At 48.9% G+C, this 23768-nt stretch overlaps 1 protein-coding gene across 1 annotated transcript in view; it reads left to right on the top strand.

The window, feature by feature from the left end:
- LOC143941307 (DNA topoisomerase 1-like) overlaps positions 1-23768 on the top strand; it is a 132769-nt gene that overhangs the window by 1375 nt on the left and 107626 nt on the right. The window contains exons 2-3 of the mRNA XM_077463330.1: positions 5520-5641; positions 22870-22992. Of these exons, the coding sequence (XP_077319456.1) occupies positions 5576-5641; positions 22870-22992 (189 nt within the window). The 5' untranslated portion in view covers positions 5520-5575. The remainder of the gene's footprint in view (positions 1-5519; positions 5642-22869; positions 22993-23768) is intronic.

Here is a 23768-nt window from a genome sequence, read left to right as displayed (position 1 = left end):
TTCTTTTTTTAGTTTGACACTTCAAATTATTATTTTTTTATTTTTTATTACTTTTATTCCTATTCCAAGGAATGTAAACATCCCTTGTAATAGGAATATGGCACGATCGGACCTATTTACAGTGAGATATGGGGAGGTCAGTAAGACCCCATATCTCACCTCTAGGCTGGGAAGCCTAAAAAAGAAAAAAAAAAAAAAATCTCGGCTTCCCAGCCAAGGCGGCGCTGTTAATTGGAAAGCAGAGGCCGGGCGTGACGTCATAACATCGCGCTCGGCCTCCGAACAATCATAGAGACTCCGGGGACCATCTGGTCTGCCGGAAATCTCTATGGTATCATCCGGGTGCCGGCGGATCCTGTGACCGACTCATCGATGGAAGCGGTGAGTCGGTAGAAGCACCGGAGGGCGGCGGGAGGGGGGGAGCGTCCCCTCCCGCCGGCCATAAGAACGATCAAGAGGCGGAACAGCCGCTATCATCGTTCTTATGGTGCAGGGAATCGCCGGCTGAAAATGCCGATATCTGAATAATGTCTGTGGCCTCAGGCATCATTCAGATATACTGCCACAAAGCCCACGACGTCATATGACGTAGTATGGACGCCAAGTGGTTAACAGCGCGCACACCTATCCCTTCTAAGTAAGAAGGGATATTTATCCCAAATTTTTAGAGTGAAAATTCGCATTCTTGCAAATGTGCATTTACTGAATTCATCCTAAACTACTTTAAAATGCCAATCTGTAAGGATACATCCAGATATGAAAGTGGTTGGCAAATTCGGTGGCTGAGCATCTTATCTTATTATAGAAACGCAGACCTGAAAAAAGATGAAGAAGCAGACTAAAATAGTCTTTCTGGTGATGTTGGTATTTTGCTATGATTTGCGCTATTCAAAATTTTGCAGATGGAAAAAATCAATTTTGCACTTTTTAGACCACGGGTCTCCAAACCTTCTAAACAAAGGGCCAGTTTACTGTCCTTAAGACTCCATCATTGGTGTCGGTGGGAGGGTTAGTGCCCCACCGCCCTTGGTGTCAGTGGGAGGAATAGTGCTCCATCATTGGTGTCAGTGGGAGGGTTAGTGCCCCCCCCGTCCTGGGTGTCAGTGGGAGGGTTAGTGCTCCCCCGTCCTGGGTGTCAGTGGGAGGGTTAGTGCCCCCCCCCGCCCTTGGTGTCAGTGGGAGGGTTAGTGCCCCCCCGTCCTGGGTGTCAGTGGGAGGGTTAGTGCCCCCCCCGTCCTTGGTGTCAATGGGAGGGTTAGTGCCCCCCCCGTCCTTGGTGTCAGTGGGAGGGTTAGTGCCCCCCCCCGTCCTTGGTGTCAGTGGGAGGGTTAGTGCCCCCCCCGTCCTTGGTGTCAGTGGGAGGGTTAGTGCCCCCCCGTCCTTGGTGTCAGTGGGAGGGTTAGTGCCCCCCCGTCCTTGGTGTCAGTGGGAGGGTTAGTGCCCCCCCGCCCTTGGTGTCAGTGGGAGGGTTAGTGCCCCCCCGTCCTGGGTGTCAGTGGGAGGGTTAGTGCCCCCCCGTCCTGGGTGTCAGTGGGAGGGTTAGTGCCCCCCCGTCCTGGGTGTCAGTGGGAGGGTTAGTGCGCCCCCCGTCCTTGGTGTCAGTGGGAGGGTTAGTGCGCCCCCCGTCCTTGGTGTCAGTGGGAGGATTAATGCCCCCCCCTCGGTGTCAGTGGGAGGATTAGTGCCCCCCCCTCGGTGTCAGTGGGAGGATTAGTGCCCCCCCCTTGGTGTCAGTGGGAGGTTTAGTGCCCCCCCTTGGTGTCAGTGGGAGGTTTAGTGCCCCCCCTCGGTGTCAGTGGGAGGGTTAGTGCCCCCCCCCTCGGTGTCAGTGGGAGGGTTAGTGCCCCCCCCTCGGTGTCAGTGGGAGGGTTAGTGCCCCCCCCCCTCGGTGTCAGTGGGAGGGTTAGTGCCCCCCCCCCTCGGTGTCAGTGGGAGGGTTAGTGCCCCCCCCCTCGGTGTCAGTGGGAGGGTTAGTGCCCCCCCCCTCGGTGTCAGTGGGAGGGTTAGTGCCCCCCCCCTCGGTGTCAGTGGGAGGGTTAGTGCGCCCCCCCCCGGTGTCAGCGAGAGGGTTAGTGCGCCCCCCCCCCTCGGTGTCAGCGGGAGGGTTAGTTCCCACCTCCCGTCCTTGGTGTCAGTGGGAGGGTCAGTACCCCCGTCCTAATGTCAGGTTTTTTTTTTTTTTTTTAGCACTCTAGTTTGAGTCAAGAAGCTGTAAATTAGTAAGAGAAAAAAAAAATCTTGATTTGTTGTTTTCCTTTGTATGTGATTAGTAGCCATGGATCAGCCCAATTTAGAGCCTCATTAAACAGATTAATACAAATTGACTTCTTAAGAGAGGAACTCGGCCCCTCCATCAATTTAAAATGCTGATTTATGCATTGCATTTGGCATCGCAGCGTTTGAGGTTACAGAAAGCGATTTCCAAGCTACCCTGAGAGGAGCAATCATTTTACATTGAGATTCTGTAAACTTGGGGAAAAATGTTGCAGCAAAATGAAGTTGTGGCTTTTACAAAATCAGTGTCTGCAGAAGTCAGATAGTTATCGTTATTTCCTTTCAGGCTTTGTATATTCAGAGGAAATTAGGTAAACTTTCTGATTTGAATTTCTTTTGAATATAGTTTCCTTCTCGGGTTCAGGGTTTAAAAAAAAGAAAATACAATTATACAAGTACAGCATGCTCGGCTGCTGAATAACTTTTTTTTTTTTTTTTTTTTTTTCACCATGACAACCCCCTAGGGATGAAAGAAACTGTTTTTCGTTTTCTGAAATTTTGGTGAAATGCATTGCCGATGCAGGAGGTGACATTTTAAGCCTTTTTTTTTTAAATGGCTTCTAAAGGTTACAGGTTTTTTTTTTTTTTTTTTTTCTTCAACCATTATTGCCTTGTTCTAATACCTCCAAAACTTCCACTTATTGGCCTCATTGTGAATAAGCAGCTCAATGAGGGACACAAAGAGTTTCTAATTTGGAAAAGCTTGTCATTTTTAAGTTTTGTAATTTTGCAAACAACTTTTTTTTTTTTAAATCTGTTTCAATTTTTCGTTAACGGAGAAAAAAGTAAGATGGGGGAAAATACAAAAATCATTTTAATATCTATTTCTTCCCTAAGCATGTATAAAATGTAATCGTGTGTATGTATAATATATATATGTATAATATATAAATGTATATATATACACATACATGGCTACATACATCTCCTCCCCATCTTATAAAAATACTATTGTTGTTGTTTGTCATTGTGTTTTTTTTTTTTTTTTTTATTGAACTCCCTCAAAGGAAAAAAGGAAAAAAAATTAATTATTTTAAAAATGACCACACGTCCTACAAACCACATTCACCCCATCAGGGGCAGAATGGCTCTCCTGGGTGAAATCCCGTATGTGTGTGTATATGTATTGTGTGTGTATATGTATGTGTGTGTATATGTATGTGTGTGTATATGTATGTGTGTGTATATGTGTGTATATGTGTGTGTGTGTATATGTGTGTGTGTGTGTATATGTGTGTGTGTGTGTGTGTGTATGTATGTATGTATGTGTATATATATATATGTATGTATATATATATATATATATATATATATATATATATATATATATATATATATACGCACGCAGTTGAATAAAGACACCAGTCCATCCAGTTCAACCCGAGTGAGTGTCTACAATTGTCCCCATCCCTGTACATTGCACACTCACATCGGTCCCTACCCTCAAGGAGCCCACAATCCAAGGTCCCCATTCATATACTAGGGCCAATTAACCACTTTCAGCCCCCGGACCATTTTGCTGGTCAAAGACCAGACCACTTTTTGCGATTTGGCACTGCGTCGTTTTAACTGACAATTGCGCGGTCGTGCGACGTGGCTCCCAAACAAAATTTACATCCTTTTTTTTCCCCACAAATAGAGGTTTCTTTTGGTGGTATTTGATCACCTCTGCGGTTTTTTATTTTTTGCGCTATAAACAAAAATAGAGCGACAATTTTGAAAACAACGCATTATTTTTTACTTTTTGTTATAATATCCCCCAAAAATATATATAAAAAAAAAATTTTCCCTCACTTTAGGCCGATACGTATTCTTCTACATTTTTTTGGTAAAAAAAATCGCAATAAGCGATTATTAGTTTGCGCAAAAGTTCTAGCGTTTACAAAATAAGGATGGTTTTATAGCATTTTTATTAATAATTTTTTATTTATTTTTTTTTACTAGTAATGGCGGCGATCAGCGATTTTTATTGTGACTGCGACATTATGGTGGACACATCGGACATTTTTGACACGTTTTTGGGACCATTGTCATTTATACAGTAATCAGTGCTATATAAATGCAGTGATTCCTGTGTAAATGACACTGGCAGTGAAGGGGTTAACCAGTGGGTGGCAGTGTAGGGGTTAAGTGTTCCTAGGGGTGTGTTACTAACTGTGGGGGGGTTGGGCTTTCGTTTAGTGAACACTGATCTCTGCTCCAATCACATGGAGCAGAGATCAGCGTCACTAGTCGCTAGGCAGAATGGAGAAATGCTGTTTACACGGCATTTCCTCCATTCAGCCGTCCCGTGAGACGATCGCAGGGATGCCCGCGGCGATCGAGTCCGCGGGTCCCGCGACCGGACTCACGTGGGCCCCGACCAGCGCGGGAGCGCGCTCCCGATGGCAGGGCGGCATTGAATATTGGACGTACATGTACGCCAATATGCCTGCCCGTGCCATTCTGTCGACGTACATCGTCGTGCGCTGGTCGGGAAGTGGTTAATCTACCTACATGTCTTTGGAGTGTGGGAGGAAACCGGAGTACCCGGAGGAAACCCACACAGGGAGAACATGCAAACTCCAGGCAGGTAGTGACGTGGTTGGGATTTGAACCAGCGACCACTACACCACTGTGCCGCTATATATAAATATATCTCTCTCTCTCTCTCGCGCTCTCTCTCGCGCTCTCTCTCGCGCTCTCTCTCGCGCTCTCTCTCGCGCTCTCTCTCGCGCTCTCTCTCGCGCTCGCTCTCGCGCTCGCTCTCGCGCTCGCTCTCGCGCTCTCTCTCGCTCTCGCGCTCTCGCTCTCGCGCTCGCTCTCTCGCGCTCGCTCTCGCTCTCGCTCTCTCTATCTGTGCCCAGAATTGAAGTAGTTTCCCCCTTGACCTCTGGATTTCTTCCATGATATCTTTGAAAGCCGTCTCGAGTCCGAGAGCAGTTAGCCAAAATCATGGTATTCCTCAAATGAGAGACCGCATTGTGAACTCCATTGAGGAGCAACGCTGGATCCTGCGCCTCTTCCGTTTTTTTTCATAGCAATAAAAACCAATTGGAGGTTCTTAACCTACCCAAAAATAGGAAAGTGATCGTCTGGAATTCTGGTGAGTAAAGTTTAAAACTCCCCTATTGGTAATATTTGCAAATTAACGGATTTCCAGTTTTTTGGTTTGGTCAATTTTGCTTTACTAAGTTATTGTTTTACACTTACATCGGCATTCATATGAAAAATTTAATGTTTCATTTTACAATAACCTGTTGCAGGGAATCCATTCAAGCTGAGTGAGCAGGCCGAGGAGGTGGCTGGATTTTTTGCACACATGTTGGACCACGAATACACCACCAGGGATGTGTTCCGCCATAACTTCTTCCTGGACTGGAGAAAGGTATTGCTCCATAGTACCCGAAAGGGATGATAATTGGATGTAAAACCACAGATCATCACTGCCTTCTAGAAACACGTATTCTGATTGAGTGGGGGAGGTTTAGAACTTTTGTTGGCTTTTTATTGAGGTCTGTGTCCCTATGAGGTGACAGATGTGAGGACACCAAGTATTGGAAACCGGTTCTAACCCTTCACTAGCCAAAAAAGTTTTGACTAGAGCTGGGCTGTAACACTTCGTTTCAGCATTCCCTTTCTTCAAATGGCCAGTTTACTGCTCTTCCGACTTTAGGTGGGGGGTCAGAGTGTGGCCAGTGGGAGTAGAAAATATCCTAGCATCAGTGAGGGTAAACAACGCCACATCTTTAATATTGGTAGAAAGAATGGTGCCCCATCATTGGAGCCAATGGGGGGGTAGTGCCCCCATCATTGGTGCCAGTGTAGGGGATAGTGCCCCCATCATTGGTGCCAGTGTAGGGGGGTAGTGCCCCCATCATTGGTGCCAGTGTAGGGGGGTAGTGCCCCCATCATTGGTGCCAGTGTAGGGGGGTAGTGCCCCCATCATTGGTGCCAGTGTAGGGGGGTAGTGCCCCCATCATTGGTGCCAGTGTAGGGGGGTAGTGCCCCCATCATTGGTGCCAGTGTAGGGGGGTAGTGCCCCCATCATTGGTGCCAGTGTAGGGGGGTAGTGCCCCCATCATTGGTGCCAGTGTAGGGGGGTAGTGCCCCCATCATTGGTGCCAGTGTAGGGGGGTAGTGCCCCCATCATTGGTGCCAGTGTAGGGGGGTAGTGCCCCCATCATTGGTGCCAGTGTAGGGGGGTAGTGCCCCCATCATTGGTGCCAGTGTAGGGGGGTAGTGCCCCCATCATTGGTGCCAGTGTAGGGGGGTAGTGCCCCCATCATTGGTGCCAGTGTAGGGGGTAGTGCCCCCATCATTGGTGCCAGTGTAGGGGGGGTAGTGCCCCCATCATTGGTGCCAGTGTAGGGGGGTAGTGCCCCCATCGGTGCCAGTGGGGAGTTGGTGGGATAGTGCCCCCATCGGTGCCAGTGGGGAGTTGGTGGGATAGTGCCCCCATCGGTGCCAGTGGGGAGTTGGTGGGATAGTGCCCCCATCGGTGCCAGTGGGGAGTTGGTGGGATAGTGCCCCCATCGGTGCCAGTGGGGAGTGGGTGGGATAGTGCCCCCATCGGTGCCAGTGGGGAGTGGGTGGGATAGTGCCCCCATCGGTGCCAGTGGGGAGTGGGTGGGATAGTGCCCCCATCGGTGCCAGTGGGGAGTGGGTGGGATAGTGCCCCCATCGGTGCCAGTGGGGAGTGGGTGGGATAGTGCCCCCATCGGTGCCAGTGGGGAGTGGGGGGGATAGTGCCCCCATCGGTGCCAGTGGGGAGTGGGTGGGATAGAGCCCCCATCGGTGCCAGTGCGGAGTGGGTGGGATAGTGCCCCCATCGGTGCCAGTGGGGAGTGGGTGGGATAGTGCCCCCATCGGTGCCAGTGGGGAGTGGGTGGGATAGAGCCCCCATCGGTGCCAGTGGGGAGTGGGTGGGATAGAGCCCCCATCGGTGCCAGTGGGGAGTGGGTGGGATAGTGCCCCCATCGGTGCCAGTGGGGAGTGGGTGGGATAGTGCCCCCATCGGTGCCAGTGGGGAGTGGGTGGGATAGTGCCCCCATCGGTGCCAGTGGGGAGTGGGTGGGATAGTGCCCCCATCGGTGCCAGTGGGGAGTGGGTGGGATAGTGCCCCCATCGGTGCCAGTGGGGGGATAGTGCCCCCATCGGTGCCAGTGGGGGGATAGTGCCCCCATCGGTGCCAGTGGGGGGATAGTGCCCCCATCGGTGCCAGTGGGGGGATAGTGCCCCCATCGGTGCCAGTGGGGGGATAGTGCCCCCATCGGTGCCAGTGGGGGGATAGTGCCCCCATCGGTGCCAGTGGGGAGCCATAGTGCCCCCATCGGTGCCAGTGGGGAGCCATAGTGCCCCCATCGGTGCCAGTGGGGAGCCATAGTGCCCCCATCGGTGCCAGTGGGGAGCCATAGTGCCCCCATCGGTGCCAGTGGGGAGCCATAGTGCCCCCATCGGTGCCAGTGGGGAGCCATAGTGCCCCCATCGGTGCCAGTGGGGAGCCATAGTGCCCCAAGGACCAGATATAAGCAAGCAAAGGGCCTCAGTTTGGAGACCCCTGTCTTAGAGCAATGACCAGATCTTCAATGGTCAGAAGCACCCCCCGCATAGTGCTCCAATCAACTCCATGGTCAGGGAGCGTGAATGTTGAATGAAGCATAGACTACTGGAGATTCACTCTGTTGCTCTCGCACAGAGCTTAAAGTGGTAGATTGATGGCACTTCTACCCTGGGTTACTGGGTAGATGTACTTGGGTAACGATTGATGTATAGTCTATGTATAGTAGTGACGTCCCAGTGGGGGAGGGCCATAAGTGATGGGTGAGCTGCTTTTGTGAACAGAGGAACTGGAATAGGGACCTCATACTCCAGAAACCTTTGAGTGAAAAACCAAGATTTTAGAGGCTCAAATGAAGTTTATATTCCATACAGTTGCTACAGCTAACACGTTTCTGAGACTGTACCTTGTCTTCATCAGGGCTTAAAATAAACCACACCCACTGGTGGGGGACTTAAAAGTTCAAGCTGTTTTTGAATGTTCAGCACCAGTTAGTAATAAAACTTTTAATTTCGGACGCTAAAATTTGGCTCTTTGACTTTCACACTCAGACCTCACACACAGGGCAGCGCTCCTGATCTCCAGCGTATTGAAATGGAGTAAGAGAAAATACTGTGCTTGCAAATAAAAAAAAAAAGAGATCAAATACTTTGTAGCAACCTGACATCAATGCAGTAATAAAAATCAAAGGAAAGGTTTAGTCCAAAATTCTATGAATCCTGGTGAAATCTTTTTTTGGGGGGGGGGGGGGGCGGTGTGCTTTGATGTGAACATAAGGGGGTGTCTCTTGTGGCTCTGATAAATGACAAGGATGCCTCTTCCTTCCCGGAGCTGTGGAAGATCTCTGCCTTGCTCTCCTGACCCGCGCCGGGCTCCCTGTCTCCTCCTGCGCAGCGTAGTGGATGCGTCTGTCAGCGCCGGGGCACGGGTCTCACAGCACGTCTCTGGCCAGACATCTGCTTTTAAAAAGTCGCTTCATGAAAGATGCATGCGCGGCGTTTCCTCTCTTGCCTCTGCACTTCTGTACTCATATATTTTTTACATCGCGCCTTACATCTTAAAGGATGCAACTCTTGCCAATTAGGAGCCCCCATCAGCGGAGCGGAGAAGGCCATGTATAATGCAGAGCTTTTGAAGTCGGTAGGAAGATTGGCTTGAGAAGGCATCAATACCGGGCAGGGAAAAAAGACAACTTGTAATAATCGTGTAAAACGAGATTGCATCGGGGGAGGGAAGGCGGCTTGTTTGTAGTTGGCTTTTGGCTCTAGAAGTTTTTTCCTGTTCATGCAAAGCTGAGATTTCTGCTAGAAGTAGATCTGGGTGGCCAAGTTAACGGCTGGATACTTGTGCCTTAAGAGACTCTTTGACTGGATCTTGCTGCTGGAGTTTAGTGCCGCCCGTGTATATTGCGGTCTTATTTTACCTGCTCCAGAAGGAAAAGCCTCTCCTCTGTTCATATAAAAAATATAGATCATACGGTAGGTGCTTTTCCAAACTGTGTTGTGGACATCAGTTGCCCTTGCAGGGGTTCTAGCACATCAGTATGAATGGTCAACTGAAAATGCAGAGTCCCTAGTAAGCAGGACTGCTGCTCTTCTTACCAGTCCCTGTGATTGTATTGGCCAGTTCTCCTGGTTCGTCTGTTCCTGGTCTGGTTCTGGTTCTCCTGGCTCTCTCGGCTCACTCGGCCTTTAGTCGCAGCACCTTGCTACACGTCCCGCTCCTGGCGTCTGGATAGGGGCTCTCCTGGGAGAAGAGGCTCGCCGGGGAGGGAGGTGGGGAGAAAGAGGCTCGCCGGGGAGGGAGGTGGGGAGGAAGAGGCTCGCCGGTGAGGGAGGTGGGGAGGAAGAGGCTCGCCGGTGAGGGAGGTGGGGAGGAAGAGGCTCGCCGGTGAGGGAAGTGGGGAGGAAGAGGCTCGCCGGTGAGGGAGGTGGGGAGGAAGAGGCTCGCCGGTGAGGGAAGTGGGGAGGAAGAGGCTCGCCGGTGAGGGAGGTGGGGAGGAAGAGGCTCGCCGGTGAGGGAGGTGGGGGAGGAAGAGGCTCGCCGGTGAGGGAGGTGGGGGAGGAAGAGGCTCGCCGGTGAGGGAGGTGGGGGAGGAAGAGGCTCGCCGGTGAGGGAGGGGGGGGAGGAAGAGGCTCGCCGGTGAGGGAGGGGGGGGAGGAAGAGGCTCGCCGGTGAGGGGGGGGGAGGAAGAGGCTCGCCGGTGAGGGAGGTGGGGAGGGAAGAGGCTCGCCAATGAGGGAGGTGGGGAGGGAAGAGGCTCGCCGGTGAGGGAGGTGGGGAGGGAGAGGCTCGCCGGTGAGGGAGGTGGGGAGGGAGAGGCTCGCCGGTGAGGGAGGTGGGGAGGGAGAGGCTTGCTGATGGGGGGGGGGGGGGCGCCTGACCCGTATAGTCCAATCCAATAGAAGAGCTACTGAAGCGCAGATTGTTGAAAAAGTGAATGCCGGTTCTGATGGAAAGGTGTCAGAACACACAGAGCATCGCAGTATGTTGTATGTGGGGCTGTGTAGCCACAGACTGGTCGGGGTGCCCATGCTGCCCCGTGTTCACAGCTAAGTGTTTACAATGAGCATCAGAACTGGACCACAAAGCAATGGAAGATGTCTGGAATCCATTAGAAGAAATGGTAACCCCTGCAACACTGGAGGCGAGCTGGATTTTTTTTTTTTGTGGGAGAGAGGGATTCAAGTAAAGCTGGGTATGGCAGGCTGAACAAAAGAAAAACCCTCAGATCCCTGCATCAACACAAAGATGTGGGTGCAGGGATCTCTCCTGCTGCACCATTGTATTCTTCCAGCAAAGATCTTCGTTAGACTCCTCTGGACTACAGTTCCCACAGTGCAGTGCTACCTGGCTGTTCATTGAGCTCTTCCTACTCAGCAGCTCCCCCTCTGGCTGGAAACAGCTGTTGACCAGTTCAGTGCCACAGGGCAGCAGCTACACAACAGCTGCAGTCATTGTTTCCCTCGCCCTCCATTTTTAACCAGTCACCTGGCTGCATGTATTGGTCTGCAGTGTATGCCCGCTCTTTGCCATTCCGACCCGGTTTTGCATTATTTGATTCTACTTTACACTCGTTTAGTAAACTGCAAGTGCCGGCTATGCTGATTGATCCACCCTGTCCTAGTATTGTACTCCATTTTGCAAGTTTTTAGGGTTGTAATTTATTCTGTGTGCCATATAACTCCTGACAAGCGATCTGCTGTGATTGGCTGGTCACTAATGACCTCTGGTGAGAGTTCTAGAAAATGTCATGCACAATTGTTAGAGTAACTTTTTTCTTTTTTTTCCCCCACTACATTCAGGGATTGTAACAAACTTTGTTGCAAATTCCTCCCTTTTGTTACTCTGAAGAAATATCTGTTTCTCTGTGTCCATGTGCGGAGTGAATGGGAGGGACATTACAGTTATGAATCCGCTACTGCACCGGCAAGGCTCTAATGAGTGTGGCAGGGTCTGTATCCCTTTAGATATGATTTCCCTTTGGGAGTATCTCACCAAAAACGACATTTCTGTTGCAGGGGATGACCAAAAATCTGACTGGTATCTGACTGGTACTGGTAATCAGGAAATTTAATTTCTTGGGGGGTGGTCTGTATACCATCTGTGTGCAGAGCGCCTCCAGGTTGCATTTTAGAGAAAATTACAGATTGAAAGGAAAATCATTTTTTTATTCAATTACAGTAAGAATTCTGTAGGCATTATATATTTTATGTGCCATTTTTTTTTCCGCAAGTGGAGTTACCCTTTAAGAGTTCTGATTTGAGTTCTGGTCTACTCAGATCCGACTCTCACCTGTGGTATGTAGTGGTTGTTGAGCGCTAATTCATAATTCTTCCTTTTTTTTTTTTTCCCCTGTTTTTCCAGCCTCAGGAATGTTTTGTACTGAGGAGGAAGATTTGTTGTTGCCTACAAGCCGCATGACTGCAAAATCCTAAAATTACAAAAAATATATATTCACTCGTCTCGGATGATCCACGAGGGTCTTCACTTCAGGAAAACGAGATTCTTCCCATTTTTGCCTTTTTATCTAGTTTTACATGTTATGTGCAAACCACCTTCTTCCTTTTTTATTTTATTAGGAAATTTTGTTACTCATCAGTTTCTGGGCTTTAAACCTCCGTACCGAAATGTTCACCTATACCTCCACAAAGCGAATGTTTAACCCTACAGGCTGGAGAGCACCCCTAACCCGGAGCGCAGCCGCTTGAAGACCGCGCCTTTTCTGGCACTTTTTGTTTACAGTATTTTTATTTATTTTTTTGCTGTAAAATTACTTTGGACCCCCAAATATAGATATAGATAGAGAGCGAGAGATATCTAGCTATAGAGAGAGAGAGAGATCTACATATCGAGATGGAGACCTCTAGCTATGGCGACGGGGAGAATGGCGTCTAGCTATGGCGGCGGGGCGAGGCCTCTAGCTAATATGTGTGTAATATCTATATCTATATCTATCTCTATCTATATCTATATCTCTATCTCTATCTCTCTATCTCTCTCTCTATCTCTCTATCTCTCTCTCTATCTCTCTCTATCTCTCTCTATCTCTCTCTCTCTCTCTATCTCTCTCTATCTCTCTCTATCTCTCTCTCTATCTCTCTATCTCTCTCTATCTCTCTCTATCTCTCTCTATCTCTCTCTCTATCTCTCTCTATCTCTCTCTATCTCTCTCTCTCTCTCTATCTCTCTCTATCTCTCTCTATCTCTCTCTATCTCTCTCTATCTCTCTCTATCTCTCTCTATCTCTCTCTATCTCTCTCTATATCTCTCTATATCTCTCTCTATATCTCTCTCTATATCTCTCTATATATCTCTATATATCTCTCTATATATCTCTCTATATATCTCTATCTCTCTCTATATATCTCTATCTCTCTCTATATATCTCTATCTCTCTCTATATATCTCTATCTCTCTCTATCTCTCTCTATATATCTCTATCTCTCTCTATATATCTCTATCTCTCTCTATATATCTCTATCTCTCTCTATATATCTCTATCTCTCTCTATATATCTCTATATATCTCTATATATATCTCTATATATCTCTATATATATCTCTCTATATATCTCTCTATATATCTCTCTATATATCTCTCTATATATCTCTATCTCTCTCTATATATCTCTATCTCTCTCTATATATCTCTATCTCTCTCTATATATCTCTATCTCTCTCTATATATCTCTATCTCTCTCTATATATCTCTATCTCTCTCTATATATCTCTATCTCTCTCTATATATCTCTATCTCTCTCTATATATCTCTATCTCTCTCTATATATCTCTCTATATATCTCTCTATATATCTCTCTATATATCTCTCTATATATCTCTCTATATATCTCTCTATATATCTCTCTATATATCTCTCTATATATCTCTCTATATATCTCTCTATATATCTCTCTATATATCTCTCTATATATCTCTCTATATATCTCTCTCTATATATCTCTCTCTATATATCTCTCTCTATATATCTCTCTCTATATATCTCTCTATATATCTCTATATCTCTATATCTCTATATCTCTATATCTCTATATCTCTATATCTCTATATCTCTATATCTTTATATATCTATATCTTTATATATCTATATCTTTATATATCTATATCTTTATATATCTATATCTTTATACATTTTTGGCACTAGAGAATAGAAGGAAGCATTTTCTCAGTCTCCTCTCCTACCGGTTATCAGACTGCAGCCATGTAACATTGCCTAGACTGAGATGTCATTAGTCTGCTGCAGGCAGGAAGAATCATTTTCTCAGTCTCCTCTCCTACCGGTTATCAGACTGCAGCCATGTAACATTGCCTAGACTGAGATGTCATTAGTCTGCTGCAGGCAGGAAGAAGCATTTTCTCAGTCTCCTCTCCAGTAATCAGACTGCAACCATGTAACATTGCCTAGACTGAGAGGATGCCATTAATCTGCTGCAGGCAGGAAGAGGCATTTCCTAAGTCTTCTCTCCAGGGATCAGACTGCAAGATGGTCTCTTTGCCCCGACCAAGATTGTTATTGGTCTGCTGCAGGCAAAGGGAAGCGTTTTCCTCTCTTCTCAGTAGCAAGTCACAAGGGGAGACGCTGCCGCAGGGGCTGATCTGTGTACAACATTTTTGAGCTCTGCTCAAAAATAGCCAATGCATTGTGGGGCATCCCGCTTCATCGGGGTTCCTGAATGAAGGTCCTAGCTGGTTGACCTGTGGGGGGGGGGTTGTGTATTTGACTCACATCCCCTTAGTATTGGCAAAGACAGGCTTTGGGCACCCTGGTCAGCAGCTGATAGTTTCTGGTGTTCTGATTGGTGATTGCCTTGAAGCTGCTTTGACAAAGCAGCTGATTGGTGGAGTCTCCAAAGAGGACAATCCGACCACTAAACCGGCCGGCCAGAAAAGGTCTCCTCAAATTCATAAAGTCTTTAGTCTTCTTTTTTTTTTTTTTTAAATCTTTCAAATCCCAAAGGGTTTTCTTTTTCTTTCTATGTGGCAGCAATACTTAATTCCAGTAAATGATTCTGCAATCTGATGGCAAATTGGCGATTTATTTTGTACGCCGTGACACCGTTTTGCCGCGCAGTTTACGGGAATTGCTGCCTGGCCGGAATTCTTTCTCCTGAAATTGACTTCTGATCGAAAGGGAAAGTTTGTGGCGGCAGTTTCGCGGCGGAGCGAAGGTGTTCAGGTGGCCTCATTACCGGGCCGCTGACTGCTCTGCAGACTCGCCCCCATGCGGCTCAGATGTCTGCAGCTTCCGTCAGGGCTGCCTGCCGCTGCTTAATCCTGAAATAATCATTGCTCGCCGCTCAGCATGTGTACAAACAAAATCATTCCTCATGTTTGTCACCCCATAGAAAGGGCAGAACTGCTGAAGGACGACTGAAGAGCGATTTGTGCAAGCGGCGTGTAATTGACAAAGTAAATCTTCTTCTCCGAGCTGGAAGGGAACCTGGTTACAGGCAAATCCAAAGGTTTCTTTAGAAGTCTTTGTGGGGTGGAAAAAGGAAGGTCAGGAAAGGCTCGTGGGGCGAGCTGCTGGCTCGTGGGGCGCGCTGCTGGCTCAGGCTGCTGGCTCGTGGGGCGCGCTGCTGGCTCAGGCTGCTGGCTCGTGGGGCGCGCTGCTGGCTCAGGCTGCTGGCTCGTGGGGCGCGCTCAGGCTGCTGGCTCGTGGGGCGCGCTCAGGCTGCTGGCTCGTGGGGCGCGCTCAGGCTGCTGGCTCGTGGGGCGCGCTCAGGCTGCTGGCTCGTGGGGCGCGCTCAGGCTGCTGGCTCGTGGGGCGCGCTCAGGCTGCTGGCTCGTGGGGTGCGCTCAGGCTGCTGGCTCGTGGGGCGCGCTCAGGCTGCTGGCTCGTGGGGCGCGCTGAGGCTGCTGGCTCGTGGGGCGCGCTGAGGCTGCTGGCTCGTGGGGCGCGCTGAGGCTGCTGGCTCGTGGGGCGCGCTGAGGCTGCTGGCTCGTGGGGCGCGCTGAGGCTGCTGGCTCGTGGGGCGCGCTGAGGCTGCTGGCTCGTGGGGCGCGCTGAGGCTGCTGGCTCGTGGGGCGCGCTGAGGCTGCTGGCTCGTGGGGCGCGCTGAGGCTGCTGGCTCGTGGGGCGCGCTGCTGGCTGAGGCTGCTGGCTCGTGGGGCGCGCTGCTGGCTGAGGCTGCTGGCTCGTGGGGCGCGCTGCTGGCTGAGGCTGCTGGCTCGTGGGGCGCGCTGCTGGCTGAGGCTGCTGGCTCGTGGGGCGCGCTGCTGGCTGAGGCTGCTAGCTCGTGGGGCGCGCTGCTGGCTGAGGCTGCTGGCTCGTGGGGCGCGCTGCTGGCTGAGGCTGCTGGCTCGTGGGGCGCGCTGCTGGCTGAGGCTGCTGGCTCGTGGGGCGCGCTGCTGGCTGAGGCTGCTGGCTCGTGGGGCGCGCTGCTGGCTGAGGCTGCTGGCTCGTGGGGCGCGCTGCTGGCTGAGGCTGCTGGCTCGTGGGGCGCGCTGCTGGCTGAGGCTGCTGGCTCGTGGGGCGCGCTGCTGGCTGAGGCTGCTGGCTCGTGGGGCGCGCTGCTGGCTGAGGCTGCTGGCTCGTGGGGCGCGCTGCTGGCTGAGGCTGCTGGCTCGTGGGGCGCGCTGCTGGCTGAGGCTGCTGGCTCGTGGGGCGCGCTGCTGGCTGAGGCTGCTGGCTCGTGGGGCGCGCTGCTGGCTGAGGCTGCTGGCTCGTGGGGCGCGCTGCTGGCTGAGGCTGCTGGCTCGTGGGGCGCGCTGCTGGCTGAGGCTGCTGGCTCGTGGGGCGCGCTGCTGGCTGAGGCTGCTGGCTCGTGGGGCGCGCTGCTGGCTGAGGCTGCTGGCTCGTGGGGCGCGCTGCTGGCTGAGGCTGCTGGCTCGTGGGGCGCGCTGCTGGCTGAGGCTGCTGGCTCGTGGGGCGCGCTGCTGACTGAGGCTGCTGGCTCGTGGGGCGCGCTGCTGACTGAGGCTGCTGGCTCGGGGCTGGCTAGCCCTTGCCTTGGGCTAGCCAGCTCCGAGGCATCAGTCTGGTGGAACCGCACCCCAGGCCATAGCCTTCCCGCGGGCTGGTCGGGAGGACCAGGACCATATACTCAGCACAGCATACTGGACCGGAACCCAGAACCACGTGACGTCCGTTTCTTAAATACCCTCTCCCAGAGGGCACAGCGGGAGGGCCACTCCCACTGACCTGACTCCGAGAGAATAATTCAAGCGCCACACCAGACCATAGTTCCACGCCTGCCACCAGAGACGGTGCCCCTTGTGGCCGGGCTGAACATCTCACAGTCCAGTCAGACTGACACAGAAGCCAAATTTAGTCAAATAGGCCCAAACCAAACTGTAGTAGTAGCTTTAACTTTGAAAAACATATCGCATGCTCTTCAGGAGCCGCCGCTGCATTTCATTTTAGGAGCACCAATGTGGTGGTTTCTGTATTCCCGTATGCCTTACCTAAATTGGAAAAAAAAAAAAAAGTTAAACTTTTTATGCACAAAACACTACATTAACTCCCATTACATTTTTTATTTATGAATCAATTGGCCCCAAGAAGAGGCCTTGGCTTCAAATTATAATCTCATTTTCTCCTAGCCATGAGGAATAATTTGAAACAAATGGAACTGTGTGCCATTTAAAGCTTTTATAGAGGACGAGACCTTTGACTCGGATAGACTGCTCTCCGTTTATGGTATTTTTAATTGATCCGATTTTCCTCCCGCTCTCCCCTTTTTTATTATTTTTTTGTTCTTGGTCTTTTGGCTAATTTCTTCTGTCAATATCCATTAGAATAAATTTATGAGCCAAGTGCTTCACACTACATAGTAATTTGTGAATTAGTGGGTGACGTATCTGAAACAGAGATGCACCGATACTTGATTGCCTCCGTTTCAAAGTTTTTGTTTAAAAGTTGGGACATTTATTTTAACCACTTTCAGACCGGACCAATTTGCTGGTCAAAGACCAGACCACTTTTTGCGATTCGGCACTGCGTCGCTTTAACTGACAATTGCGCGGTCGTGCGACGTGGCTCCCAAACAAAATTGACGTCCTTTTTTTTCCCACAAATAGAGCTTTCTTTTGGTGGTATTTGATCACCCCTGCGGTTTTTATTTTTTGCGCTATAAACAAAAATAGAGCGACAATTTTGAAAAAAACGCATTTTTTTATTATAATATCCCCCAAAAATATATAAAAAAAAAAATTTTCCCCTCAGTTTAGGCCGATACGTATTCTTCTACATATTTTTGGTAAAAAAAATTGCAATAAGCGATTATTGATTGATTGGTTTGCGCAAAAGTTATAGCGTTTACAAAATAGGGATAGTTTTATAGCATTTTTATTAATAATTTTTTTTTTTTTTACTAGTAATGGTGGCGATCAGCGATTTTTATTGTGACTGCGACATTGTGGAGGACCCATCGGACATTTTTGACACATTTTTGGGACTATTGTCATTTATACAGCAATCAGTGCTATATAAATGCAGTGATTCCTGTGTAAATGACACTGGCAGTGAAGGGGTTAACCAGTGGGTGGCAGTGTAGGGGTGTGTTACTAACTGTGGGGGGGTTGGGCTTTCATTTAGTGAACACTGATCTCTGCTCCAATCACATGGAGCAGAGATCAGCGTCACTAGTCGCTAGGCAGAATGGAGAAATGCTGTTTACACGGCATTTCCCTTCATTCAGCCGTCCCGTGAGACGATCGCGGGGATGCCTGCGGCGATCGAGTCCGCGGGTCCCGCGACCGGACTCACAGGGGTCCCAACCGGCGCGGGAGCGCGCCGCCGGCGGTGCGCTCCCGATGGCAGGGCGGCATTGAAGATTGGACGTACCTGTACGCCAATATGCCTGCCCGTGCCATGCTGTCGACGTACATCGGCGTGCGCTGGTCGGGAAGTGGTTAAAGGAGACTTTCGGATATTTTTTTATAAACCTGATGTAACCCACCTTCTCCAAGACATTCATTTTGCTCTTGTTTCTTAAAACGCGTCAGTTGTTTGATTCATGCTTGGACCATGCGAGTTCCATCTTCTAGAAGACCATTTCGGTTTCTAGGCTTTTATACAATGCTGGTGTTACCATTTGCTCTTGTGAGCATGTACTTGTAGCACCCCCCTGTGTACAGTAGGTACATTTAGTTGGGTCTCTGGAGTCTGTCGTCTCACCCTGGCTTCTAAAAATACTGGAGAGGTCTAGAACTTGGAGGGAGGAGGGGCAGAGATGAGGCCTAAATATTTATCGAGTCTCCTATAATCTCTGGGTGAGGACGGCCAAGATGGCGCAAAAACGGGTCCTTTTAATATTCCGGAGCCTGGCTATCTGGGATCAGAGTCCAAGGTCTTGTCACCTGGAAGGGGACCCCTATGCCGGGGAGCTCTTTCCCCTGGGCAGAAGGAACGAGTCAGAGGAAGCCTCAAACTCTTTCAGCCTTGGCTAGGCCTAGCTGAAGCCAACCTGTCCAGCAATGCCACAGGGTTCACCTATGGGACTGTGGGAGTAGCTTCAACCACTACACCCCAGAGCCTATAGAGGAGAAGCAGACAAGTGCAATATCCAGCTAGCTTTCAACAAAGGCACAACTTAGTGCCACCTAAAGCCAGCACAGCTACCCTTCACCTCTTGGGAATCTAAGAAGCCAGGTGCCCTGATATTTATCTACCGAGAGAAAGCGCCTGCATTCAGCATTTGAAATCCTTTCTTTACCAGTTGAGCTGATATTTTCCTATAGGGCAGTGTTTCTCAATTCCAGTCCTCATGGCCCACTAACAGGTCATGTTTTCAGGCTTTCCATTATTTTGCACAGGTGATTTGATCAGTTTCACTGCCTTAGTAATTACCCCAGCCGTTTCATCTGAGGGAAATCATGAAAACATGACCTGTAAGGCTCGATTCACACAGGGGGCGACACGACTTGCCGCGCTGCGACCTGACAAGTCGCCCCCGTTCTGTACTACGGAACCGTTCTAAGAGGAGCGACTCGAGTCGCTCCGACTTAGAAAAAAGGTTCCTGTACTACTTTTGGGCGACCTCGGGCGACTTGCATTGACTTCTATACAGAAGTCGTTTGCAAGTCGCCGCTGAGGTCGCGGCAGGTCGCGGCGCGGCAAGTCGTGTCGCCCCCTGTGTGAACCGAGCCTTAGTGGGCCATGAGGACTGGAATTGAGAAACACTGCTATAGGGGGACAACATTGTGATTGTTGATAGCCAGAGACCATTTCAAGTCCTCAAGTTACATTTAAACTACAGTTCTGGGCATCCCGTATCTTCCATCCCCATTCAAGTTTATTCCCTAATAATAAACTAAAAACAAAACCGAGCACCCTGGACTGGTTTTTGGCTGCTGAGTGAATTCTGGAAAATTCATGTTGCCTGGCTGTGCATGGTAGGACTTAAAAATTCAGTGGCCCTTACGGGTGTAGTGCTACATACGTATTGGTTTTTCTTCATAATAGTGTCGAAGGTAATGTACTAGGCCTTGCACCTTTTTGTGTTTGGGCAATTCAAGAATCCCTGATCTTAAGAGGGCACCTTTAGTGGAACGTTCCTGACTTGGCTGAGAGCGGATGGTCATCTACTACAGTCAGTTTGGTTTCTCAAGAAAATAAGTGCTACAGGGTCAAGGTTTTGTTTCTTGGTATTTTGTGTGTAGTTCAGCTTGACCTAGGTTAGTCCAAGCTGCAAGACTTTTCCAAAAACTGTACCCATTGTTTTTGCTGGGGCAAACCAGACCTTCTGGAAAATGGGAACTTTTCCCAGTTGGGATGCAAGTCTACACCAAGACAACCCCTGCTAGACAATGACAATGTAGAAGTAAATTTGTCTTTCGCTCCTAGGAAGTTGGCCCTGTTTTGGCAAGGTAATTGTGTAGCGCACCCAAAGTAGGAGCCGCAAGTGAAAGGGGATTCCCCACCCTCACATTCAGGTACACCGAATTTCCGCAGGCACACTTGAGTCAGAAAACAGTCCAGCACTATGTGTTTTTATTGAGGAGATCTTGGGTGGGGTGTAGGGGTTTTATGGGATGCCCACTTGACCTCAGAAAACTCTTCAGGGACAACTCTCCTATATACACTCCTTTTCTCTTTCTCCAGCACTTCACTTGCTTGCAGAAAAAGAACAGACTCAGCTGGGACACTTTCAATAAAACTGGCAAAGCACTCCAGAAGTAGAAGCTTTTTACGGGCAGAAACCCCAGGCCCCTTTTGGTTGTGTTGCAAAGTCCAGCTTACATCCCTGTGGCTACTGATCCCAGCACCACCTCTTCAGGCACTGCCAGCCTGCCCGGCGGCAGCTGCCCCTTTCACTAGTCCTACTGGCTACTTCTCCATAGTCCTCCCTGACTGCACACTCACCAGCCCACCCGGCTGACCTCTCCTGGAAGTGCTGACATGCTCCCGCTGTCCTCACACCTGCTCCCATACATCCAGGACCGGATTCCTCTGTGTGTTGTAGAGGATCCCTCCAGCCCCCGAGCCCCAGGCTTGAGGTCACCCCCCCCAAGACTAGGAGGAACCCTCAGTGGCTATGGACAGTCTCCCCGGCACTCCATCTCCATCTTCCATCCGACTGCCCCTGCTGGCAATACTCAAGAGTATTTAAGAGGTGCCCACCCCATGCCAGCCCAGTTGCTGGGACCCTCAATACTCCAAGCAGCTCCTCCTAGACTCCACCCTCTAGTTCTGGAAGCTTCTCCAAGGTCCAGAGCAGGTGAAGTTACCAGAGATGCTGCTTACAGAGTCATCCAGCCTTCCTGAGTTATTCATCCCTGACCCAGGCCTGGGTCTCGGCAAGGCCAATTTACCTGCTCTAATGACTATGTACACCTAAGTACACTAGAGGGTGCTACATTTAGACTGGGATGTGTATGTTGCCGACTGCTGTAAAATGGCCTGAACAACGGAAGAATAAAAAGCCTGTACAGCTGCTGCCAAGCATCTTTTGGTGACACATGGACAAGGTTGTATTGCCCGGGAAAATGCATAGAGTTGTTGGCTTAGGCCACAGCCTTCTGGGCTATTACAATGTAGCCAGCCTAGACTACCTCTTAAAATTATATGCTGGAATAAAAGTCCTTTAAGGCCTGTCTCAACAGGTTTATTGGAGTAAATGCAGCTTTTGACAACAGTTTGAAAAGCTCCCAAGATCATTAAGAATTTATTGCGCCATTAACCTGTTTGACCTGTTTCAGCATCCCCATAGACTTGTATAGGAAGAGCAGCAGTTCTGAAGCAAAGTTTTATCGTTGGTCTTTAACATGGGGCCTCTACCACACTAAGGTCTTGTTCATGTGGGTGGCACGCTCTACTGCTCCTTTGAAAAGTTTTCCATGCCGAATTGCTTTTCCGAGGGTGGTAAAGCTGCCAGGTAATACTGCCGCATCCTGACACTATACACCGCTCCTGGTAGATCTTCTACAATCATTCAACTTCAAGCGATCAGGTGCTGGTCCAGCTCATCCCATAGAATGACATAAGATTGGCCGTACACCAATGTACAAAAGATTGAAAAGTTTATTCCAATGTTATAAAAATTACCATACAAACAAAACACAGGGTGAATAGCTAGTGTTGACGGGTTTCACATCAATGGGCACCATTCCACCACCTCCTGAATGGCCATTTTTTGAGAGCCCAATGGGAATTTCCTTATATGTAAAATATGCATATGTAAGATTCAAGGCCCAGGTGGGACAGTAAAACTATGGTTTAAAGTGAATGGGCTTCAATCAAAAGATGGGAGCTTACCAATCCTGGAGATTTTATCTTTCAGGTGCTGTCGCACAAGAAAATCTCAAGGCATTGGTCATATCTTTGCAAAGGGATGTAAATCATTTAGAAGTGTGACAGGAGTGTCAGGATATGGGGGGGAGAGGTGTCTCCCAAACTGGTATATGCCCATTTCTCTTGATCTCTGGTCTACCAGTACCTTTGCATAGAGGAAGTTGTAAGCTTTTTATTCATTTGCTCATGTCACAGCTCTCTAGTAATTGTGGGATAGCAGCTGTGAAAACTCTGAACATCTATAGTCGGGACGATCTAGTTACATGGGGTGGTTCCCAAAGTGGCATATGCCCATTCCTCCTGATATCCGGTCTACCAGTACCTGTGCATAGAGGACATTATAATCTTTTTATTGTGGCTTTGTCCACGTCACACCTATCTAGCAATTCCTAGATAACAGCTGTGAAAACTCTGAAAAGCAATTATACTATCAAAAGTTTAACATGCAGCTTGTCTTTAGTCTGCCCAGAGTAATTGGATTTAATTTTTCTGTTGACTATAGTGGTTTTAGAATAGCCAAAAGAAAAAAAATACAACCAATGGGTGAAATAGGGATAAAGGAAGGTAAATGGAAAGGAGGGAGACAGTTTTTACAGCTGCCGTCCAGCGATTGCTAATGAGCTGAGACATGAAGGGAGCAAAAAAAGCTTACAGTCACCTCTATGCACAGGTACTCCTACTTGTGATAGCATAAGAAATTCCCTGTAATCGTACAGGCCTTCTATGAAGTGGCCTTTGGGGATCATAAGGGGAGTTGTTTGAATAATGCTGAACTATATGCTTTGGCCTCCCTTTTATAGGAGATGACTCTTGAAGAGAGAACCATGATCACAGACTTGGCCAAGTGTGACTTTACCGAAATGCATAAATACTTCAAAGGGAAATCGGAGGAAAAGAAAAACCGCAGCAAAGAGGAAAAGCTGGTAAAATGTTATTTTATAGTTCTGTTTTATAGTAACTTCAACCTAGCAACCAAATATGGTTAAAATATACAGAGACATACCCAAGCCTGCTAATTGGACAGTGGACTACATGGAGTAAATTAAAGTGATCTTTCACTATTCCTTCATCTATACATAGATGCCATATATAACAATGACCATGATGAATAAACAATAGTGATAAGTGAAAAAATTTATATAGAGTGTCCAATGATTTGTAGAAAAATAAGTGTTCCAATACAGTCGGTGATCAGTTCTTAGATGATTAGTACCCTGAGAGTCCGTATGCTGCCACCAACACCTCAGTGCTCACAGAACTCTCACCTCATAACCACAAAACAGAGTAGTCCCTAATCTCTCTTTTTGTAAGCACATGTGAATGGTTGTAGATCCTGTTTGGCTCCTAGCACTGGTCCCATTGTGAGGGACGTTATACAGGCCTATAGAGGAAGCTATTACAGAGAGAAATGTGGGTACATACACCAGTTGTCCACAGTAGTTGTCTGGAGCTCACGTTTTACCTTTGAGATTTGTTTTCTGTTTTATCTTTCTTTTTCTTTTGCTTTTCCCATGTGGATCGGTGCACAATGCATTTATGGAAAAAGTAATGGATTTCTAAAGTCTAAAGAGCAGAAAGGTGAAGTCCCCCGGCACAATCTTTTTTTTGAACTTATGGAGTCCCCGCAGGCACAATATTCTTTGGTTTTATGGACACCCCAACTGGCACAATCTTCTTTGGTCTTATGAAGTTCCTCTGA

This window comes from Lithobates pipiens, unplaced genomic scaffold (assembly GCF_037356315.1).
Source record: "Lithobates pipiens isolate NorthernLeopardFrog02 unplaced genomic scaffold, aLitPip1_a1.2 Scaffold_10, whole genome shotgun sequence".
Lineage (NCBI taxonomy): Eukaryota > Metazoa > Chordata > Amphibia > Anura > Ranidae > Lithobates > Lithobates pipiens.
The sequence above is the reverse complement of the archived record's forward strand: the minus strand, read 5'-3'. Positions and strand labels throughout refer to the sequence as shown.